This window comes from Oenanthe melanoleuca, chromosome 3 (assembly GCF_029582105.1).
Source record: "Oenanthe melanoleuca isolate GR-GAL-2019-014 chromosome 3, OMel1.0, whole genome shotgun sequence".
Taxonomy (NCBI): Eukaryota; Metazoa; Chordata; class Aves; order Passeriformes; family Muscicapidae; genus Oenanthe; species Oenanthe melanoleuca.
The window spans coordinates 102,271,587-102,288,349 of NC_079336.1; the positions used below are offsets into that span (position 1 = coordinate 102,271,587).

Sequence of the window (16,763 nt, forward strand, 5' to 3'; positions counted from 1 at the left end):
GCAGTGAATTGCAGGGTGGTGGTTTTATCAATTGCAGATTTTTTGCAAGTTGTATTTCCTGTAAAAATGTGTAGAGTGTAAATACATTTCTATCACAGCTTATTTAGTCAAAGGAGTCTTTTTCTTTTTCTTAAATTTTATACAAGCTATAGAAGCATTGTGCAGCACTAGAGAACTGCCCCAGTGGAGTGTAGCAGCACAACCTGGAAATGCAGCAACCTGAGTGCAGTGTAGCAACAACTGAGACAGAGGTCAGTGAATCTTTAGGTGTTTAAAGAAGGGTTTAAGCAGACTTGTGATGCATATTCAGAATTCCCATTCTGATGCCACAGCCTATGAAGGTAGCTCCTGTTCCTCTATGATCCATAATATTTTAAAAGACAGGTTGTCTTTTAGAGAGCAGCTCTCTAAGCTGACTGCTGGATGGAGCTGGGAGCAGAAGTGTTTTCAGAGCATTCTGGACAGGATTTTTATCATGATTTTTCTTTTAGTTAAAAATGTCCTCAAAACACAGCTGGTGGATGCAGTGCCATGAGCTGGAATTTTACATTGTTGCCTACTGCAGTGGTTTTTAGCCTGTTTGGAGAAGCAAATTGCAGACCAGGTATGGAAAGAACTGGATGGTGAAGCATCTTAGGCTCAGTTAGAGGCTGGCTGGAAAGCCCTGCCCTACCCGTTAGAGAAACCACTGGGAATGGAGGGCTTGCGTTCAGCCCACAGCCCTCCCTGAGGAAGATCAAACCTGCCTATTTAATTCCTTGGTGAGCATCCCATCCCTCAGGGAAAAACGCAGGTTTTGGAAGGACAGGAAATACTGTGAACAGCCTCTCTCTGAGCCTGTGCTCCCTGCTCAGCCAGGAGCGAGACATCCATCAATGCAGACAGAAAAATGGGCTTCTGTGAAACTGCCGAGTAGGAAACCTCAGCTGCCAGGCTCAGCTCCCCATGCTGATACGTATTTCACCCACTGACAACTTAGCATAAAATGCAGGCAGTGATTTGAAATTAAGTGATGAATTTTGTCAGCTAAGTGTTTTGAAATACTGTTTAAGCAGTATTTGATTCAAAAATTATTTGAAGTTTGGCCGCTAATGTAATGAGGTGAGAATTTCCATTGAGATGAAATAGACTAATCAATTTGAACATTGATACTGAGTTAAAGCAGTTTAAAATGTCATTCCCTGCTGCGGTGATAAATTCCACTTCAGTGAAATTTCATCGAGGGAAGTGGCAGATTTTCCCTCTCTGAATCGCTTCAGATAAATTCAGCTCAGCTGTGATGGGGAGGGTCATGATACCCTGGCCTCATAGGCAGCCTGATATTCTTTCACTCCCAGTAATTTGGGGGTTGGTCATTAACTTGACTGTTTCCAGGTGGGGGCCTGTTTAACCCCCTGCACCACCTGAGCGCAGTTAAACTGCATCACCAGAGCCCCAGAATACCCCTCAGGGGCTAATTTCCTTGCAGATTCCAGGTGCTGTAGCCCAGGGGCTGTTCATGAAACCAGCTGCAAGCAGCAAATACAATTGGGTCTAAAGCCCTGTTCCTGCTGGATGTGTTAGTAGTGGTACCAGAGCTGTAGCCTGGCTGTCACCGTGCTGTGTGCTCCCTTCAAGGAGGCTGGTAAGAGTTGTTCTGTCTGGTAATTGTGGGTAGCAAGGGGGATTCAGCCTTCAGAGATACCCAGGCAGTCTCCAGAGCTGGGCCTTGGTAAGGGCAGGTGGCAGGGCTGGTTTCAGGTGGCCTAGTCTGGGACCATAAACTGTCCCTGGTCACAGTGTTTCAGGGTGGCTGATGCTGCCTTGGCTCACTGGGGTGAGACCTTTCTGCTCTGTGTTTTGGAGGTTGCTCAATGCTAGGAAGTCTTTAGCCTTTCCCTTTTTTTTTTTTTTTCCCACAGAGGGCAGGATGAATGCATGCTGCAGGCTGGAAGTGGCAATTGTCACTGAAGCTGAAGGCTTTGTTGTTGTGCTGTGCAGCTGGGGGAGAACAGTTCTGTGCTGTGGGACAGCCTTGCCCTCATCTCCAGCACAGCTGCTCTCTCCCAGCTGCTCCCTGGACCCTCCTGCACAGGCTGGATGCAGAGGCAGCTGCTCAGGATCGTGTATTTTGGGAAACCTCAAAAAGGCTGGAAACAGTGGGCTAGAGAAGGAAATAAAGGATAGTTAAACACTGAGCTCATCAGTGTAGGACCTGAGAAAGCCAGGCACTAAAATCACCACAGAAATAGAGCCTATTACAGTCAAAGATTATATTTTACAGAAGACTGTATTTTTACCCTTTATACAGTCCCCTGAAATTATTATCCATAGGTTAATCCCGTGTCACAACTGACACGGGTCTGACTCTCTTTGAGAATGTGCAAGAATGGCTTTTTATCATGAAACAGGAGAGAGAGAGAGAGAGGAAATGGTCAGAATACATTTAATATGTATAGAAAACAGAAAAGGAATTTCAACATTGTAGTTACAAAATCCAGTATGTTCTTTTAGTATTAGTTTTTATTGTTTAGAAAAGCTATTTCCCAGCAAGAAAGCCCCTCTCTGCACCTGTGTGCCCTGGCAGAGAAAGGGCAGCTGCCCACAATCAAAACTTACCTTGCAATATCTTGCTTTGCAAAACCTTGGACCTTTTCCTCCAGATGCCTTTTCCTGAACTAGAAACGTGAATTGGTAGTGAATCCAGTAAAGCCATCACTCTGGATCGCTACTGTCCCTTTGTCTTTTTACTAAAAAAACATCCTCAGTGTAGGGCTCCTCATGCCGCTGCTCCTGGGACCGGTGTCGCTGTAAATCATAAATATTTGGATGTACTCCTGGTCCCGGGGCGAGAGTGGCAGCGCGTTAAGTCTCAAAAAAAGGTCCCGGTGAAAGGGGGGAAGAAATATTTCAACGTCGCATCACCCGGAGCAAGAGAGCAGCACAGGAGTCGGCCGCGCTTCCACCTCACGGAGCGGCAGAGCAGCCGGGAGCTCGGGGCTGGGATCCCCTCTCCTCCCTCAGCCCCGGTGCCGCCAGCCCGGGGGACCAGCGCTGTCCCTGCCCCGGGCTGAGAGCGGGAGAGCGAAGGCGCTGCCTTGCCGGGGAGTTGAGGAGCCCGGGGCGGGCAGCCCTCCGTGCTCTCACCCCGCCTCGCAGCCCCCTCTCCTCTTGCTGTCTCGCACCTTTGACCCAGCCAGGGACAAAACCCTGAGTGCCCTGGCTCAGCTGGCACGTGTCCCACCTCCGAGGCGCTCTCCAGGTGCCCTCCTGCCTGTTCCCCCCAAAAACCGCCCCCCTCGGGCTATGCTGTTTCTGTTTTAAAGCACCCTCTCGGGGCTGTTGGGTTTTATGTCGCGGTTGTGGTTTGTCACGTCTTAGAGCTCAGGTGTGTGGATTGCGGTTCACAGAAGGATGCGGGTTTGCTTCTGACCTTGCCACACAAAAATAGCTGCACGTTTCTTCCTAAATTAACACGCGGAGCAGCTGTTCGCCTCCACAGAAATTAGTGACGCTCCGTGAGCAGTGGAATAGGCATCCCCTCTTCCATATAGGTATCCCAGCCTCTCCGGCAGGGACGGGCGGCGTAACCCCGGGGCGAGGGCGTCCCGGCCCCGCTTCCAGCGCCGGCCCTGCCGGGGAGCGCTCGGGGGCGAGCCCGGCTCCGCTCAGTCCCCGGGGGATCCCCGGCCGCCCCTCCGCCGGGGCGGGTGCGGCGGGGCCCGGCGCCGGAGGGGGGATTCCCTTCCTGCCTCCTCCCCGCCCGGCTGCGCGTACGCCCCGTCCCTCGGCGTGGGCGCTCCATCAGCTCCGCCGGCATCTCCCCTCCTGCTCCTCCTCCTCCCCGCACACCCACACACTTTCCCCGTCCCTCCTCCCCGCCACTCCGCAGCAGAGTGCTTTTGCAGCCTGTGCGGCTCCTGAGAAAGGAGGTGTGCGGCTTTTCTCCCCCCTCCTTTTTATTTTCAATTTATTTTTTTTCTTTTCTCCGGAGCGGACCTTTCGGGAGAGCAGCTGCAGCAGCCGCGGCCACGCCGGGACTGAGCAGGGAGGATGGCCGGGGGGCTTCTCCCGGGGCTGCTTTTCGTCTTGCGTGAGTACCTGGCTGGGGAATCGCGCCACGGAGCCCTATCGCGACGAGGCAGCCTCTGGCACTGACACGGCATCAGTCCCGCATCACGGCCACCGGCTGCCACATCTCCTCCACCTGCTCTGTCGCGACAGAGACGCCCCGTCGCGATAGATTAGCTTGCTCCAGCGGGCTCGGGGGTGGCCCGGGGGGGATTTTAGGGTGAGCGGCAGAGGGTCGGGGCTGCCGGCGCTCAGCCCCGCTTGTGCCCGCAGACGCCGCGGCTCGGCTGGCCGCGGAGCAAGAAGTTGAAAACCTTTCCGGGCTCTCCCCTAACCCCGAGAAGGACATCTTCGTGGTGCGGGAAAATCGGACGACATGTCTCATGGCCGAATTCGCCGCCAAGTTCATCGTCCCCTACGACGTGTGGGCCAGCAATTATGTGGATGTGAGTGGGGGCCGGGGGCGGCCCGGAGGGTCCGGGGATGGCAGGGGACACACACTCGCACACAAATGCCGGTACTTTCGGAAAGTCCTTTATCCCCTCCGAGGATTTTCAGCGGGGGCAGTGGGGGGTCCTGTGGGTGCCCGGGGGGACTCGGGGGTTGCCCCGCTGAGCCCCGCTCCCCACTTGCAGCTGATCACGGAGCAAGCCGATATCCCGCTGCCGCGGGGCGCCGAGATGAAGGGCAAGTGCGGCACGAACGAGTCGGAGCTGGAGCTCTCCTGGCTGGACCAAGCGTACACCCTCAAACTCTCCTTCCTGAAGGTACGGGCTTCCCGCACACTGGGAGCTGGGGCGGGGACGCGGCGACTCGGCGGGGTCCTGACCGGCCCTGTCTCGGCAGGAGGGGCACAACACGTCCCGGGGGCCGGAGGCATCCTGGAGGCTCAGCCGGATCCAGTTCACCTACGACAGCTCCGAGAGCACCTACTTCAAGGATGCCGTCAGCCGTAAGCGCCCGGGCTCGGGGTTTAGGGCAGATCCCAGCGGGCGGGCGAGAGCTGGGCCGGGCTGGGAGGGGAGCACCCCGCCAGCTACTCGCTACATGTAGCTTACGGGATAAAGGAAACCCCTAACCCTCCCGACAAAGCCGGGACCAGCTGCCAGGTTTAAACCGCATATTACACACACACACATATATATATATATATATATATATTTTTTTTTTTTTTTTTTTTTTTTTCTCCGCTGTTTTTTTTTTTTTTTTTTTTTTTCTTGTTTTTAATCACCGCGATTGCCGTGGGAGGGAAAGCCCAGCTTTGCCCGTTTGCTGCGCTCCTCGGGCTGTCTTGTGGGACCCAGGGCCGAGGGGGTGGGGCAGGGAGACACCTGGGCTGGAAAAGGTTGTCTCCATTCCAGTGGGGAGATTTTTTTTTTTTTTTTTTTTTTGAGGTTAATCCTGATGGTGGTTGAATAGGTGGGAAAGCAGCAGTTTCCCAAGATAACTGAGATTGACGTTAGTATCATACCCCTACACACCTCCGCGCCCAGCAGCCTCCTCTTTTCTCACTGGGTTTCCATTCTTTTGGCTTTCATTTTGATTTTATTTAATTTCGGCTCAGAAATGTGTTGTCTTGAATTGAAAAATGAAGTATTGTCATTTGCAAGTCGTTCTCCCTCAGGATTTTCCAACTCCAGTGAATAGGGCGTTTAGAGTTGTTGCCATAAGACATACTGGTTTGGGGGCTGTTTCCGCTGTTTGAGTCCCCAAAACACGGAGCTGGCTGTGCCTCATCAGCCCATGCGAGGCACTGATTGCCTTTTTGTGCTGCTGGGAGGGAACAAAGGGCTGTGAAAGAGCGGGAAGAGATCCCTTATTCCACCTGGCTCAGCCACATTCGTCCTTCGCTTACAAAACAAGCGTGGTGTGATGGGAAAATGTTTTGTTGTAATTTATACTTGGGTGAAATGGACATGTTGTATTTTTGGGAAAGGCTTTACGGCCTCTCTTGCTTTGTGGTGTGGTTCCCAATGGCACTGCCCCTTCCCACCTGGATTCAGAGCCCAAGTGCAGCCGCAAAAATGGTTGTTTCCCAAATGTAAGGAGTACAATCACAGTCCTGGGCTGAACCCTGAGTCCGTATGAATGGGAACCATTTCTCTGATTTTAAGGACTCCAGGCTGTGACAGGAGCGGAGCTGGCGGCAGCAGAGCCAGCTCTGCCCTTTGCGGTGCAGTTCCGTGTGCTGGAGCTGCGTGTTCCCCCTTGCAGGAGACAGTTCCGGTGTGGGAGCTGCCCTGGCTGTGTGGGGTGCCCCATAAAGCAGGGTCCCACCCTGGGAGGACGCCCCGGGAGCAGCAGGGCCGCTGCTACCGCATTGCGCCCCGGCCATTCCTCCGCGCGTTCGGTTCGCCGCCTCTGTCCCCTCGGTACTGCCGGGCCTGACCCGTGTGTGTCCCTGGGCAGCCGGCAAGTACACGGCCAGCTCGCACCGCCTCTCGGCCCTGGTGACCCCCGCCGGGCGCTCCTATGAGTGCCAGGCGCAGCAGACCATCTCCCTCGTCTCCACCGACCACCAGAAGTCCGTGCAGCTCCTGCTGTCCGAAGTGCGGCTCCAGCCCTTTGACATCCCCGCTGATTTTGTCTTCAGTGAAGGTAAGGAGCAGGCAGTCCGCATCCCCGAGGTGCTGATGCTGCCATGGCCTTTGGGGATGTTGCAATGTATTGAAGGAATTTGGGTCTCACCTTTCCAGAACAATCTTCCCCTCACTGCAACCTGTTACCAGTGCTCTCTGCAGTCCCTCCAGCCCATTCCTTGCCTCTGTGGTCTCCCAAAAGGCTTTACAAATTCAGCCCAGCTGCCAAAACATGGGCTATCATTATTTGTACGTTGGCTTCTGTAAGGACTTGTAGAGTCAGATTTCCAGCAAGCCCCAATGCAGCATCCCTGGGGAGCCCTGCAACGTTGAGGTGTCTCCTCTGCAGCACAAAATGCTTCAGCACAGCCCCAGGGTCTTCTTGGGGCTGCAGTGGCAGGAGACACTGGGGGTGCACGTTCCTAGCTCCAGTTTGATTAATGCTCACTGTGAGGGTGAAGGAAGCGTAACAGGGACTCCGGTGAGGCTCTTCAAGCACCAAATACACGGGATGCCATTCCCCTTCTGGGGTTCTTTAACGTTCATGGTGGATAAAAGACAACCTGAGTTAAAACATGCAGTTTGTATCAAAGGGTTGCGCTGGAGTCTGCAGCAATAGGACAGGATTCCTGCAGTTTTAGTTTCCTTTATCCCAAAGAACCCACGGTGCTCCTCCTCCCTGGTTCCTCCTTGGCTTTCCCATCAGGTTGAACAAGGCAGTGTAATCATGCTCACCTGGATTAGGTAAGAGCAGTCCCATTTCATACTGCTGCCTTAGCACTAAAATTAGTTGAGCTCTTTATTGTAACCAGCTGCAAATGAAATGTGTAATAACCAACTCTTTTAATAACGAGTTAGAAAATGGTGGTATTTAAGCCTAGCATTAAAAACATGGTGCTTTATTATTTTGCATGTGGGAAATATTTTGGAACACAATAAAAGCCCAGCACTGAGTGCAGAGCTGAGGAGTTGCACTCACGACTTGCATCCTCTCACTAATGTAGTAAATTCATGCTGTTGCATGTGCTCAGCCTGGCTGAATTACTCATGGCCAGGCCAGAGTAATACTGAGTAGGCTTTATCCGTGGGCAGGGGTTTTTTTTGTATCAAAGTAGTGCCACATTTTTCTTAGATTTACAGGGAGAAAAAAGTAGAACTTAATAGTTTGCTGTATTTTTTGTTGTTGTTATTGTTGTTGGCATGGCTTTACCTTCTCTTTCCTCCTGTGGATCCAGGATTCCTGCATTCAGGGTTGGGCTGGCCTTGGAGGCTAAGAACCTCAGGGTGTTTAAAATATGCAAGTCTGTGTCTCTGTGATACCAAACTTGTGAAGTCCAGGAGCTGCCAGTTAAAACAACAATCAAACTCAGGGTTCATTGACAAAGGAATCTACCTGCTGTTTTCATGATATGCTCATTCCTGTCAGGCAGAACATGTTTCTGTTTTGTTGTTGTGGCTTGGTGTATTTTTTTCTCCAGCACACAAAGAGGTGTTGTTGGTTTAGCAATCTTTAAACATATGGAGGGAATTCCTCCTCCTGAGGACTGCATGGCTTCTTTCTTTGTCAAGCTCCATGGGGTTTTCTGTTGCTGTTGCTCTCATTATTCAATTACACTCCTTTTTGTTGAATTCCACTGGAAGTTAAGCAGCAGAGAGCACCTGGAGAGGGTGGTCAGAGGTCCTGGGAGGTGATTGATCAGTGGAGCTCCATCCAGGGCTGTGCTGCTCTCCCAGCAGCATGTTCCCACCGGCCGAGCTCATCCTCGGCACACACATGGCAGAACAGGATTCTTTGTGGGGTCTGAGAGCCACTGCCAATCTCAGATTACAGTAATTAGCCTTCTCCTTTTTGCTTCATTAATTTCCCATTAGGTAAAATTCCTATTAATTATGAACAAGCTACAGAACATTTTAAATTATTTTAGAGTAGGGAAAGAGACCTTCTAGAGCAGAAGAATCGCCAAGATGCAGGAGGGTTGGGACTCTTTTTCCACAAAGAAATGGGGGAAAGGTTTTTTCATTAGTCCTGATGCTGTCCTGGTGGGGATAGGTTAAAAAGCTTGTAGGGAATGAGATTGGGTTGGTTTGGTTTTTTTTTTTTTTTTGAATGCTTGAATTCCTGTGCTAGACTTTTTTTGGGGTTTTTGTTTTGTTTTTTTTTTTTTTTTTTTTTTGTTTGTTTTGTTTTTTTTAGACACTGCTTCTAACCTTCACAAATTCACATTTTTTTATTTATTTAAATTTTTCTTTTTCAATGCAGAGACACCAGATTTTTTTTTTCATTCAGAGTTCACTAATTTATTCTTTTAGTAGGCAAAGTGTGTATACATTTTTCAGCTTAAAAGATGAGTAAAATGAGAGCTGGATCAAGAGGGTGTGAGAAGGTTTAAACTGATGAAAGAACCCCAGAGAAACTGTCAGCTCTTTTGATTTTATATCTAAAAATTAGAATATAAAGCAATATTATGAAAAATACTAATACAAAGGGATACAAGAGCTGAGAATCAGGGACTGGCTCAGAGGGAGCTGAGACCTCACATTTGAGGGCCGCATTTTCTCGAGGGTTCTTTGCACCAAGGTACGCAGACACTTTATAAAAAGCACCTGGTTTTTCTTTTTTTTAAATTTTTTTAAGCTATTTACTTATAAAAGCTCATCTCAAAGTCTCAAAAATCTTGTTATGCCAGACACAGCTGGGCTGTTTTTCCACCCCTTTGGACAATCCCTGTGCTGATGCTTAGGCTCGTGATCGTGCCTGCGGGAGGGTGCCGTGCCTTTGCTGTGCCTTTGCCGGGTTTTTTGCCGTGTTTGCTCTGCAGAAGGATTCTGGAAGAGGAAAATGGGCTCTTAGGTGGTTTCACAGCCTGGTACTGGAATTGGACGAGCACTCACCATAGAAACCGTGGCAGTACGTGAGGGAGGAGGCACAGCACAAAGCAGCAGCGAGGAATGTACCTGAGCGCCTCCTTTGTATCCGTCTGCAGTGGGTGTTCCACGGGGAGGGACTGGGGGTGACACCACCCTGGCAAAGGGCTGACCCCACCGTGCTTGGGATGCAGCAAAACTCCCAGCATCACCTGAACTTCCTCTTTCCTGCCAGGGATCTTTTGGCTTCCCTGGACTCAGGGTACACCCCAGTAATTTGGGAAATGCTGAGATCCCTGCAACCTGGAGCGAAGTACAGGGGCAAAATTGACAGAAAGGGCTGTTTTCCTGCAGGGTCATTAATTTTGAAATCATAGCTGTTGCTAGTTCAGTGCTCTTCATTTGTCAAGCATCAACCTACCCGTACTTCAGGGGGTTGAATGTCCAAATTTGTCTGCCATGGATTTTGTCCAAACCCTTCTCCCCTCCTGTTCCCCCTTTGCCTTTTCCTGTGCTGATGGAGGAGGAAAGATACCTGCTGCCTGCCTGCCTCCCTGCTGTGCTGTGGACCTCAGTGCCTTTGCTTTGAATTCTAGGGGTGAAAAATGCTGCATAAATGTTAAAGTATGTTGTTATAAATGTGAAAGTATTTTGATTTGTCATAAAATTGAAGTGGTTTAACATTATGTGCTTGTTAAAATAGAGAATTCATCCTCCTAGCAGTCAGCACCCAGAGCCTCACTTGTGCTGCAGATGTGTTTGTGCTTAACACTTCTCAGTGCCTCTGTGCTGGGTCCCCCCATTTCCTCCACAGTCTCCAAAGAGCCCAGGCTCTGGTGGTCTGCTCCAAAAGGAGAAAATGGATGTTTCTGGTGAGGAGGTGTGGGTAGGGCAGTGACAGCTGCTCTGCCTGGGGAGGTGCAGCAGGTCCAGCTGGGTTTGGGGATGTGCTGCTGGAGACTGACAGTTTTGCTTGATTTGTTTCTTTCGTGTTGGCTTTATTTTTTTTTTTTATTTTATTTTAATCCTCTTGAAAATAGTGTCAAGATAAAGATCTGTCTTCCTTGATTGTTTGCAGGAAATGACACCTTTTTGAGTCAAAACCCAACAACACAAACATTTAAACACTGTTGTGGTTTTGTGTGGGCCATGGATCTCTGGCCACATCCTCTGGTGTTTTGTGCCCTGCAGCTGGTTTGCTTTTGAAAATTCGGTGGAATTCAAATGATAGAACCGAGTGCTTTAGAGCTGGGACTGTTTTCTGCACTGGTGCTTTAAGCTTTGCCTTCTCCACTGGCTGCAGCCCCCCACATCCAGCCCGTTCTCCTGCAAATGCTGGAGTGTTCCTGTTTAGGGAAAGGTGCATGCAAAACCCTGTGCGTTTGAGCACAGGGGAATCCTCTCAGCTAGGTTTCCAGCAGCTTTCTTTCCATCTTCTCTAGGGTTTAAGCTAAGCCCTTTCAAAGCAAAATCAGTGTCCAGCCACAGTGATCTCCTGCTCATTGGCAGCTCAGCACACCCTGTCTGCAGCCGTGCGGGGGGTGCACAGGAGCTCCCGGAGCTTGGACCTTTCCCATGGGAACGGTGCTGCTTTGAGGTGTGGGGAGAGGGGTCAGAGCAGCCCTGGCCCCACAGCACTGCCCCATGAGTGAGTGGCTTTTCCTGCAGTCAGCTCAGCCTGGGCTTGTGTCCCTGTGAGCTGCTCAGGCCTTTAGCATCCTAAACTGGGAGCAATTCCACAGAGCACTAGAAACCAAATTTTGGGAGCTCAGTAATAATCAGGAGTTTTCCCCCCATTCTCCTTACTACAAACAAACAAAACCCCTGCATTGCAGCAATTGCTGAATCGCCTGTACCACAGTCCTGGTGATTAATCACTCCTCTGGTGAAACAGTGAGCAACTGGAACTGAAAAGGACATTCTTTTGTGTTAGACAAGATTTCACTTTTGCTTTTTTTTTTTTTGTTTCACCTTATTTACAGCTTGAAATGTTTCCTGATTGCATTGCTGGGAGGAGGCTGCACTCCAGGATGCTGTGAAGCTCCTGGAGGTGCTGGCACTGCTGGAGATGGGTCCCTGCTGTCACCTCCTGCCTGGGCCTGGGGGTCTCTGGGTTTTTCCTGCTCTTTGCCACATGCTGTTAGATTTGTGGAGCATTTGCTCTTCGTGGTTATTGCAGATCTCTGCAATCAGCTGCCTGGGAAACCCATCTGGACAGTCTTTAGCAGAGAGAGGAATTTGTGGTGCCCTTTGTATTCGCTCATCTAACACACAGCCTTTCTATTTTCCCCTTTTTATTTTTTCCTTCAAGTTGTCATTGTTTTCAGCGCATTTCTAATACAATGAAGAATATGAGCCAGAGAATTGTCCTTCCTGTATCACGTACCCCCTTTTTTTCCCCCCCACAACTGGCATTTTTCTTCTTTTTAGCCTGGCAGCCTCAGCAGCATGGGCTCTGCCTGTCCATCAGCACAGAGAAGCAACAGTCCTGTGGGGAAATCATGATCCTGTCACTCAGGCCTGCAGTAGACTCTGGAAGTGTAAGGGAGCTGAGCCAGGATTACCAGTGTATCATGTTTCCTGACCTTAGTGGCCTTTCCAAGCTCAATAGAAAAGTATTTTCCCATTGTATCACTATTTTCTAGTGGTTTGTTGGGCTATGGCAGAGACTGATCAGACAGAGACAAAAATACTGCCAGGGCTCATGTTGCTTCTGCTCCTCCTTGGCTGTATTTGATGGACAATTTGGGGTGCTGGGTGCTCTTGGACACAGACACAACGTGTGTGCTCTGCCAGGACTGGTGCCATGGCCATGAGGAGCTCATGGAGAGGGGGCAGCGATGCTGTGGGACCTCTGCCAACCTTGCCAGACAGAGGGGGAATCTCTAAATGATGTGCAGTGAGTCTGGGGCAGGATTAAAGATTTACTGATGCTGAGGCCTCTTTGGACTCTCTGTCTGAATAAACAAAGCAGCTCTTGAGTCACTGAGGAAACTCAGCCTTTGGCTGCCCCGTTCCCAGCAAAGCCATGGATGTGTGGCAGAGAGGGCTGGGTTTATGGGCATGAAAGTGTTTTTCCAGTGCAGGGGCTGGTTTGATGGATGCAGCCTCTCCGTGCATCCCTGCGTTGTGGCTGGTTTCACTTGGCTCCGAAGCGATTGATTTTCTCCGCGGGGCTCCGCCGGCTGCGGCTGCTCCATCCTGCGCTGAGCCGTGACCGGGGAGCCCCTCAGCTCGGCAGCGCCTCAGCCACGGCCCTTTCCCCTCTTTCCCTTTCTTCCAGAACACAAGTGCCCGGTGGACCAGAGGGAGCAGCTGGAAGAAACCCTGCCCCTGATCCTGGGGCTGATCCTGGGGCTGGTTATCGTGATCACGCTCGGCATTTACCACATCCACCACAAGCTGACGGCCAGCCAGGTGCAGATCCCTCGGGATAGATCTCAGTACAAACACATGGGATAGGGAGCAGCACTGAGCAAGCCGGGCATTGATCAGGTAGAAAAAGCAAAAGCACTTTTTTCTGTGGGCGAGGAAAGGTTCTGGGGGGGCAGAGGGATGGTATTCACAGCACCTAATCCTGAGTATTTCATGGAGACACTCAGGCTAAGGCTGGCTTTAACACAGACTCTGTAAGGAGACTCGGTATCTGTAGGTGGTTTGAATACCTTCTTTAAGCAGCTGGGCTGATCATCTGGAAACAGAAATGCTTCACATGTCAGAGTTTCACACTGGGGGCACAATTAGCTTTCTTGGGTTTTTTTTTCCCCTTTTTCCCATCTCAAGATTCTTACCTCCCCCTGCATCACCTTTGGAGGATTCAGCCCTCCACGTTCCTGTCCATGCAGGAAGCAGGGATGGGAGACAGAGCCATTGCACAGGGTTCATTCAGGCCCTCCAATGAAGGGACTCAAAGCACATCTCTAAGTTTGCACTCATGTTAAGAAAAGCTTGATGAAAATGCAGGTGTGCTTAAGGGGAAAAAAAATTAAAAATTCAAGGTCAGTTACTCCAGTGGAGCAGATCACAGCTGACCCCACGCTTGAGATTGAGTGAAGAAAGTTTGTTTTTGCTTCTTGAGCCACATCTGAACTAAACTTAGAAAAACAAAAAAAGTAAAAAAAAAAAAAAAGAAAAAGAAAAAAAAAGTATTGATACACAAATTATAAAGTGCCGTGCTACTGCAAGTCAACTGAGAAATGCTTCTGGCTGGGCATCCTGCACGTATTGTGATTGTGATTGAGATGTTACATTGCTACCTGCAACTGATAATTTTCACACCAAAAAAAAAAGATAAAAAGAAAACAGTAATGTTAAAGTTACTATGCAGATTATTCAGGTATAATCTAATGTAACAGAAAAAAACATAAGGGAACCCTTGAAATCTATCCTTAAATGTAGACAATTTTTAAAATTAATTAAAACATGTACATATATAATGCTTGATTTGCCTTCTTAATGTGAAATGATGTAATCTTTGTACCCACTCCATGATAGCAATGGAATTGGAACACAAATACATCATCTGGGTGGATGTCACACATAGGATTTATTCCAGCAGTGGTTTGGCTGCAAATGGCTTGGTGAAGACATGGTGGTGGTTCAGCATTCTGTGATTTGTTGGTTGTCCCCAATATTCTTCCATCTCTTGGTTGTTTTTCCTCTGCTGTGTGGGCAGTGATGTTTTATTCCAGTACTGTCCAGTTCCCACTGAATCCTTTGACTCCCCTTGGCTCCGGTGTTACCTCAGCAGGAGTTAGTCCAGGCCTTGTGCCAATTTAAGGCATGGGAAACACTTCCTTCTTCTTAAACTGCTTTAATTCAAACAGAAGCTCGTTTGTTCTTTCACCTTAAAACTCAAAGAAAAGCAGTCATTTCAATGTTGGAAAAAGGCAAGAGAAAAAACTTAACTGTTCTTTAATGCTGTAGTCTCCTCTGAAATTTATGGATTTTTTGATGAAGGTGGATGCAGCATAAGCCTTCCTGTAGTCCTGCCTTATTCCCGGTCTCATTTCTATGCTATGCTCATCTTTCTGTTTTCTCATTTGGATGAAAAAGGCAAAATTATGGCACTAATGATGATTGTGGCTTTGCCCTTTTCCTTTAGAACTCTAGTGAAAGGGTCCCGGGTGAGCTTTAGATTGACCAAGTGCCACAGCCTACAATAAGCTGATAATTAAAAAAGAAAAGAAAAGGTTCTTTCAGAGGCAGTTAGAAAAAGCCAGAGGTAGCAGGAGGGTGAACAGAAGGATTAAAGGTTCATCCTTAATAGAGAGGAGCTTTGTCCTGCCTCACCCTTGTCTGCCCTGGGGCCAGGAAGGCTCTCCCTGCCAGCTCTCATCAGCCTGGCACATCTGCCACGGTGACATCCCAAAGAATAAAATACAAAAAGGAAGCCAACAGCTGAGCTGCAGATGCAAGAGCAGCCTCTCCACTGCCATTGTCTCCTGGATAGGCTGTTCTGGGCTGTGGGAAAGATGGGAGAAGCTGCACCCAGCTGGAGCTATCCCGGTCACTCAGGGGACATTCCCACCTGGCTGGATTCCTCCCTTGGAAGAGGGTGATGTTCAGGGACTGCCCATGGAGCTGCTGAAGGCAGCACAACGTGGGGCTTGGCTGAGCTGCTGAGTGTCAGTGCAGGAGAGGCAGTGGCTGGGGACACCATCCTGTGCCTTGCCCAGGTAAAGCTGCTGCTGGGTTTCAGGCCCTTGGTGTGGCTCCTCCTGCTGCACCACCTGAGCGAGACCTGCCTGCTCTAACAGGGAGATGCTCCCAAAGAGCTGTGTGGATTTAATATGGAAAAAAGGCCGATTTGTGGTGGCCTCTGTGAACTGTTTTTAATTCACCCTGCACTGACCCTGTCAGGGCACTCACAGGGGCTGACCCCAGAGAACTGAGGGGTCAGGCAGGGACAAACACCCCAAAAGCTGACGCAGGTCCTGTGCCTGCTTGAAGGGTTTCTGCTGCTTTTCATGTCAGATATCTGAGGGTTTCCCTTAGGAAGCACTTGGCATCACCTTCAGGGGGTGAGTATGTCTGTAAGCTATTAGGAACAGAGTTCCAGGAATGCAATAACTAATTTATTTATTTTTTCTGAACTGATAGAAATTTTTGTTGGACTGAACTGTTTTTTCTTTCTGGGAAAGAAAGGAAAAAGAAACCATCATTTCATTTCAGTGACAGTTTGTGTCCCAGACTGATACATCTTGGTTGAAAAAAAGTTATTTAAGGTTTTGGGTGAAAATCTTTTAAATCTTTTAATTTTCTCCATCCTTTTGCTCACATTTACTAAAATTGATCTGAATTCTCCATTGCTTTAAGCTTTTCAAGCCTATTTATGAAAAATTATTTATGAGATTGTCCAGCTTCCTTCCTGCCTGTCAAACTGCAGCAGCATCTTGAGGATGGCAGCACTTTGTTGTGATTTAATTTTCTATTTAGCTTGCATTCATTGATGCCTTTTTATGGGTGAGCTGCAAATGGAAAGCTTTGCTTTATAGATGTTTATGAACACAGCAGTAGAAGGTGGATAAATACACCTTATCACCCTACTGAGCTCGGTGAGGACCTGTAATAATTAAGCACTTGCAAAGCAGCTGCTAATGACTTACAGAGTACTTTTGATTAGAACTTTAATTATAAATTATTGATGTATTGCTGAGGAGAGGGCTGGCACAGCCAGTAAATGTCCTGGCCTCTGCTACTATGATTAAGAGTATTTGGGAGTAGTTTTGAAGCTAGGAGCTCAGAAAAAGCCATCATTCCTTAGTGACAGGTGGGAGTAATTTCATTGGAATGTCCCACCATACCTGGAGCATGGACTCAGCTTCTGAGTGAATGGATGTTCTTCATATGTCTTATCTGTTTGTTTTTAGGTGAAATACATGTTTTCAATTTATTTCAAAGTATTTACTGAGGCCAGAAACCAGAAGTTATATAAATCCTCATTTGTAAAACTTGAAGATAGCAAATAACAGCTGACTGGTGCTGCTAGGGAATCTGGGAGGAGTTGCTGTCAGTAGGTAGAAGAGATCAACAGTTGTGAGCTAAAAAGTAGGGATGTGTAAGGCAAAAAAATAAAGGGATTATTTAGCGGATAGAGAAAGGAAGGTGGAAATGCACTGACACTTAGAAAATAGTTGGGGCAGCTCTATAAATTACTGTTTATATATATATTTATGTATGTGTATCATACACATGTACGTCTTTTACATATAAGAACACTTTTTTTCTTTGTTACCTGGTCCAGTACAGTGGGATGGAGTCAAATGT

The 16,763-nt window shown here is 48.8% G+C and overlaps 1 protein-coding gene across 2 annotated transcripts; it reads left to right on the plus strand.

Annotated features, from left to right (window-relative positions):
• The first annotated feature begins 96 nt into the window (after window positions 1–96).
• On the plus strand, window positions 97–14,032 carry LAMP5 (lysosomal associated membrane protein family member 5). Of its 2 annotated transcripts, XM_056488970.1 has the most exons (8): window positions 97–251; window positions 1,469–1,624; window positions 3,974–4,072; window positions 4,324–4,496; window positions 4,686–4,817; window positions 4,897–5,002; window positions 6,460–6,648; window positions 12,778–14,032. In XM_056488970.1, exons 3-8 carry the CDS (start codon window positions 4,033–4,035, stop codon window positions 12,954–12,956), a joined length of 819 nt encoding a protein of 272 aa, XP_056344945.1. In that variant the 5' UTR covers window positions 97–251; window positions 1,469–1,624; window positions 3,974–4,032; the 3' UTR covers window positions 12,957–14,032. The 2 variants fall into 2 exon arrangements, with proteins under 2 accessions (XP_056344945.1, XP_056344944.1); XM_056488969.1 differs by lacking the exons at window positions 97–251; window positions 1,469–1,624 and having other exon boundaries at window positions 1,922–4,072.
• Window positions 14,033–16,763: the final 2,731 nt, after the last annotated feature.

Bases quoted from the DNA above. Each gene is read 5' to 3' on its own strand.
- LAMP5 (XM_056488970.1), top strand. From the start codon at position 4,033: ATGGCCGGGGGGCTTCTCCCGGGGCTGCTTTTCGTCTTGC. The intron at 4,818-4,896 runs GTACGGGCTTCC...CTGTCTCGGCAG, and splicing joins TCAAACTCTCCTTCCTGAAG to GAGGGGCACAACACGTCCCG. The intron at 6,649-12,777 runs GTAAGGAGCAGG...CCTTTCTTCCAG, and splicing joins TGATTTTGTCTTCAGTGAAG to AACACAAGTGCCCGGTGGAC.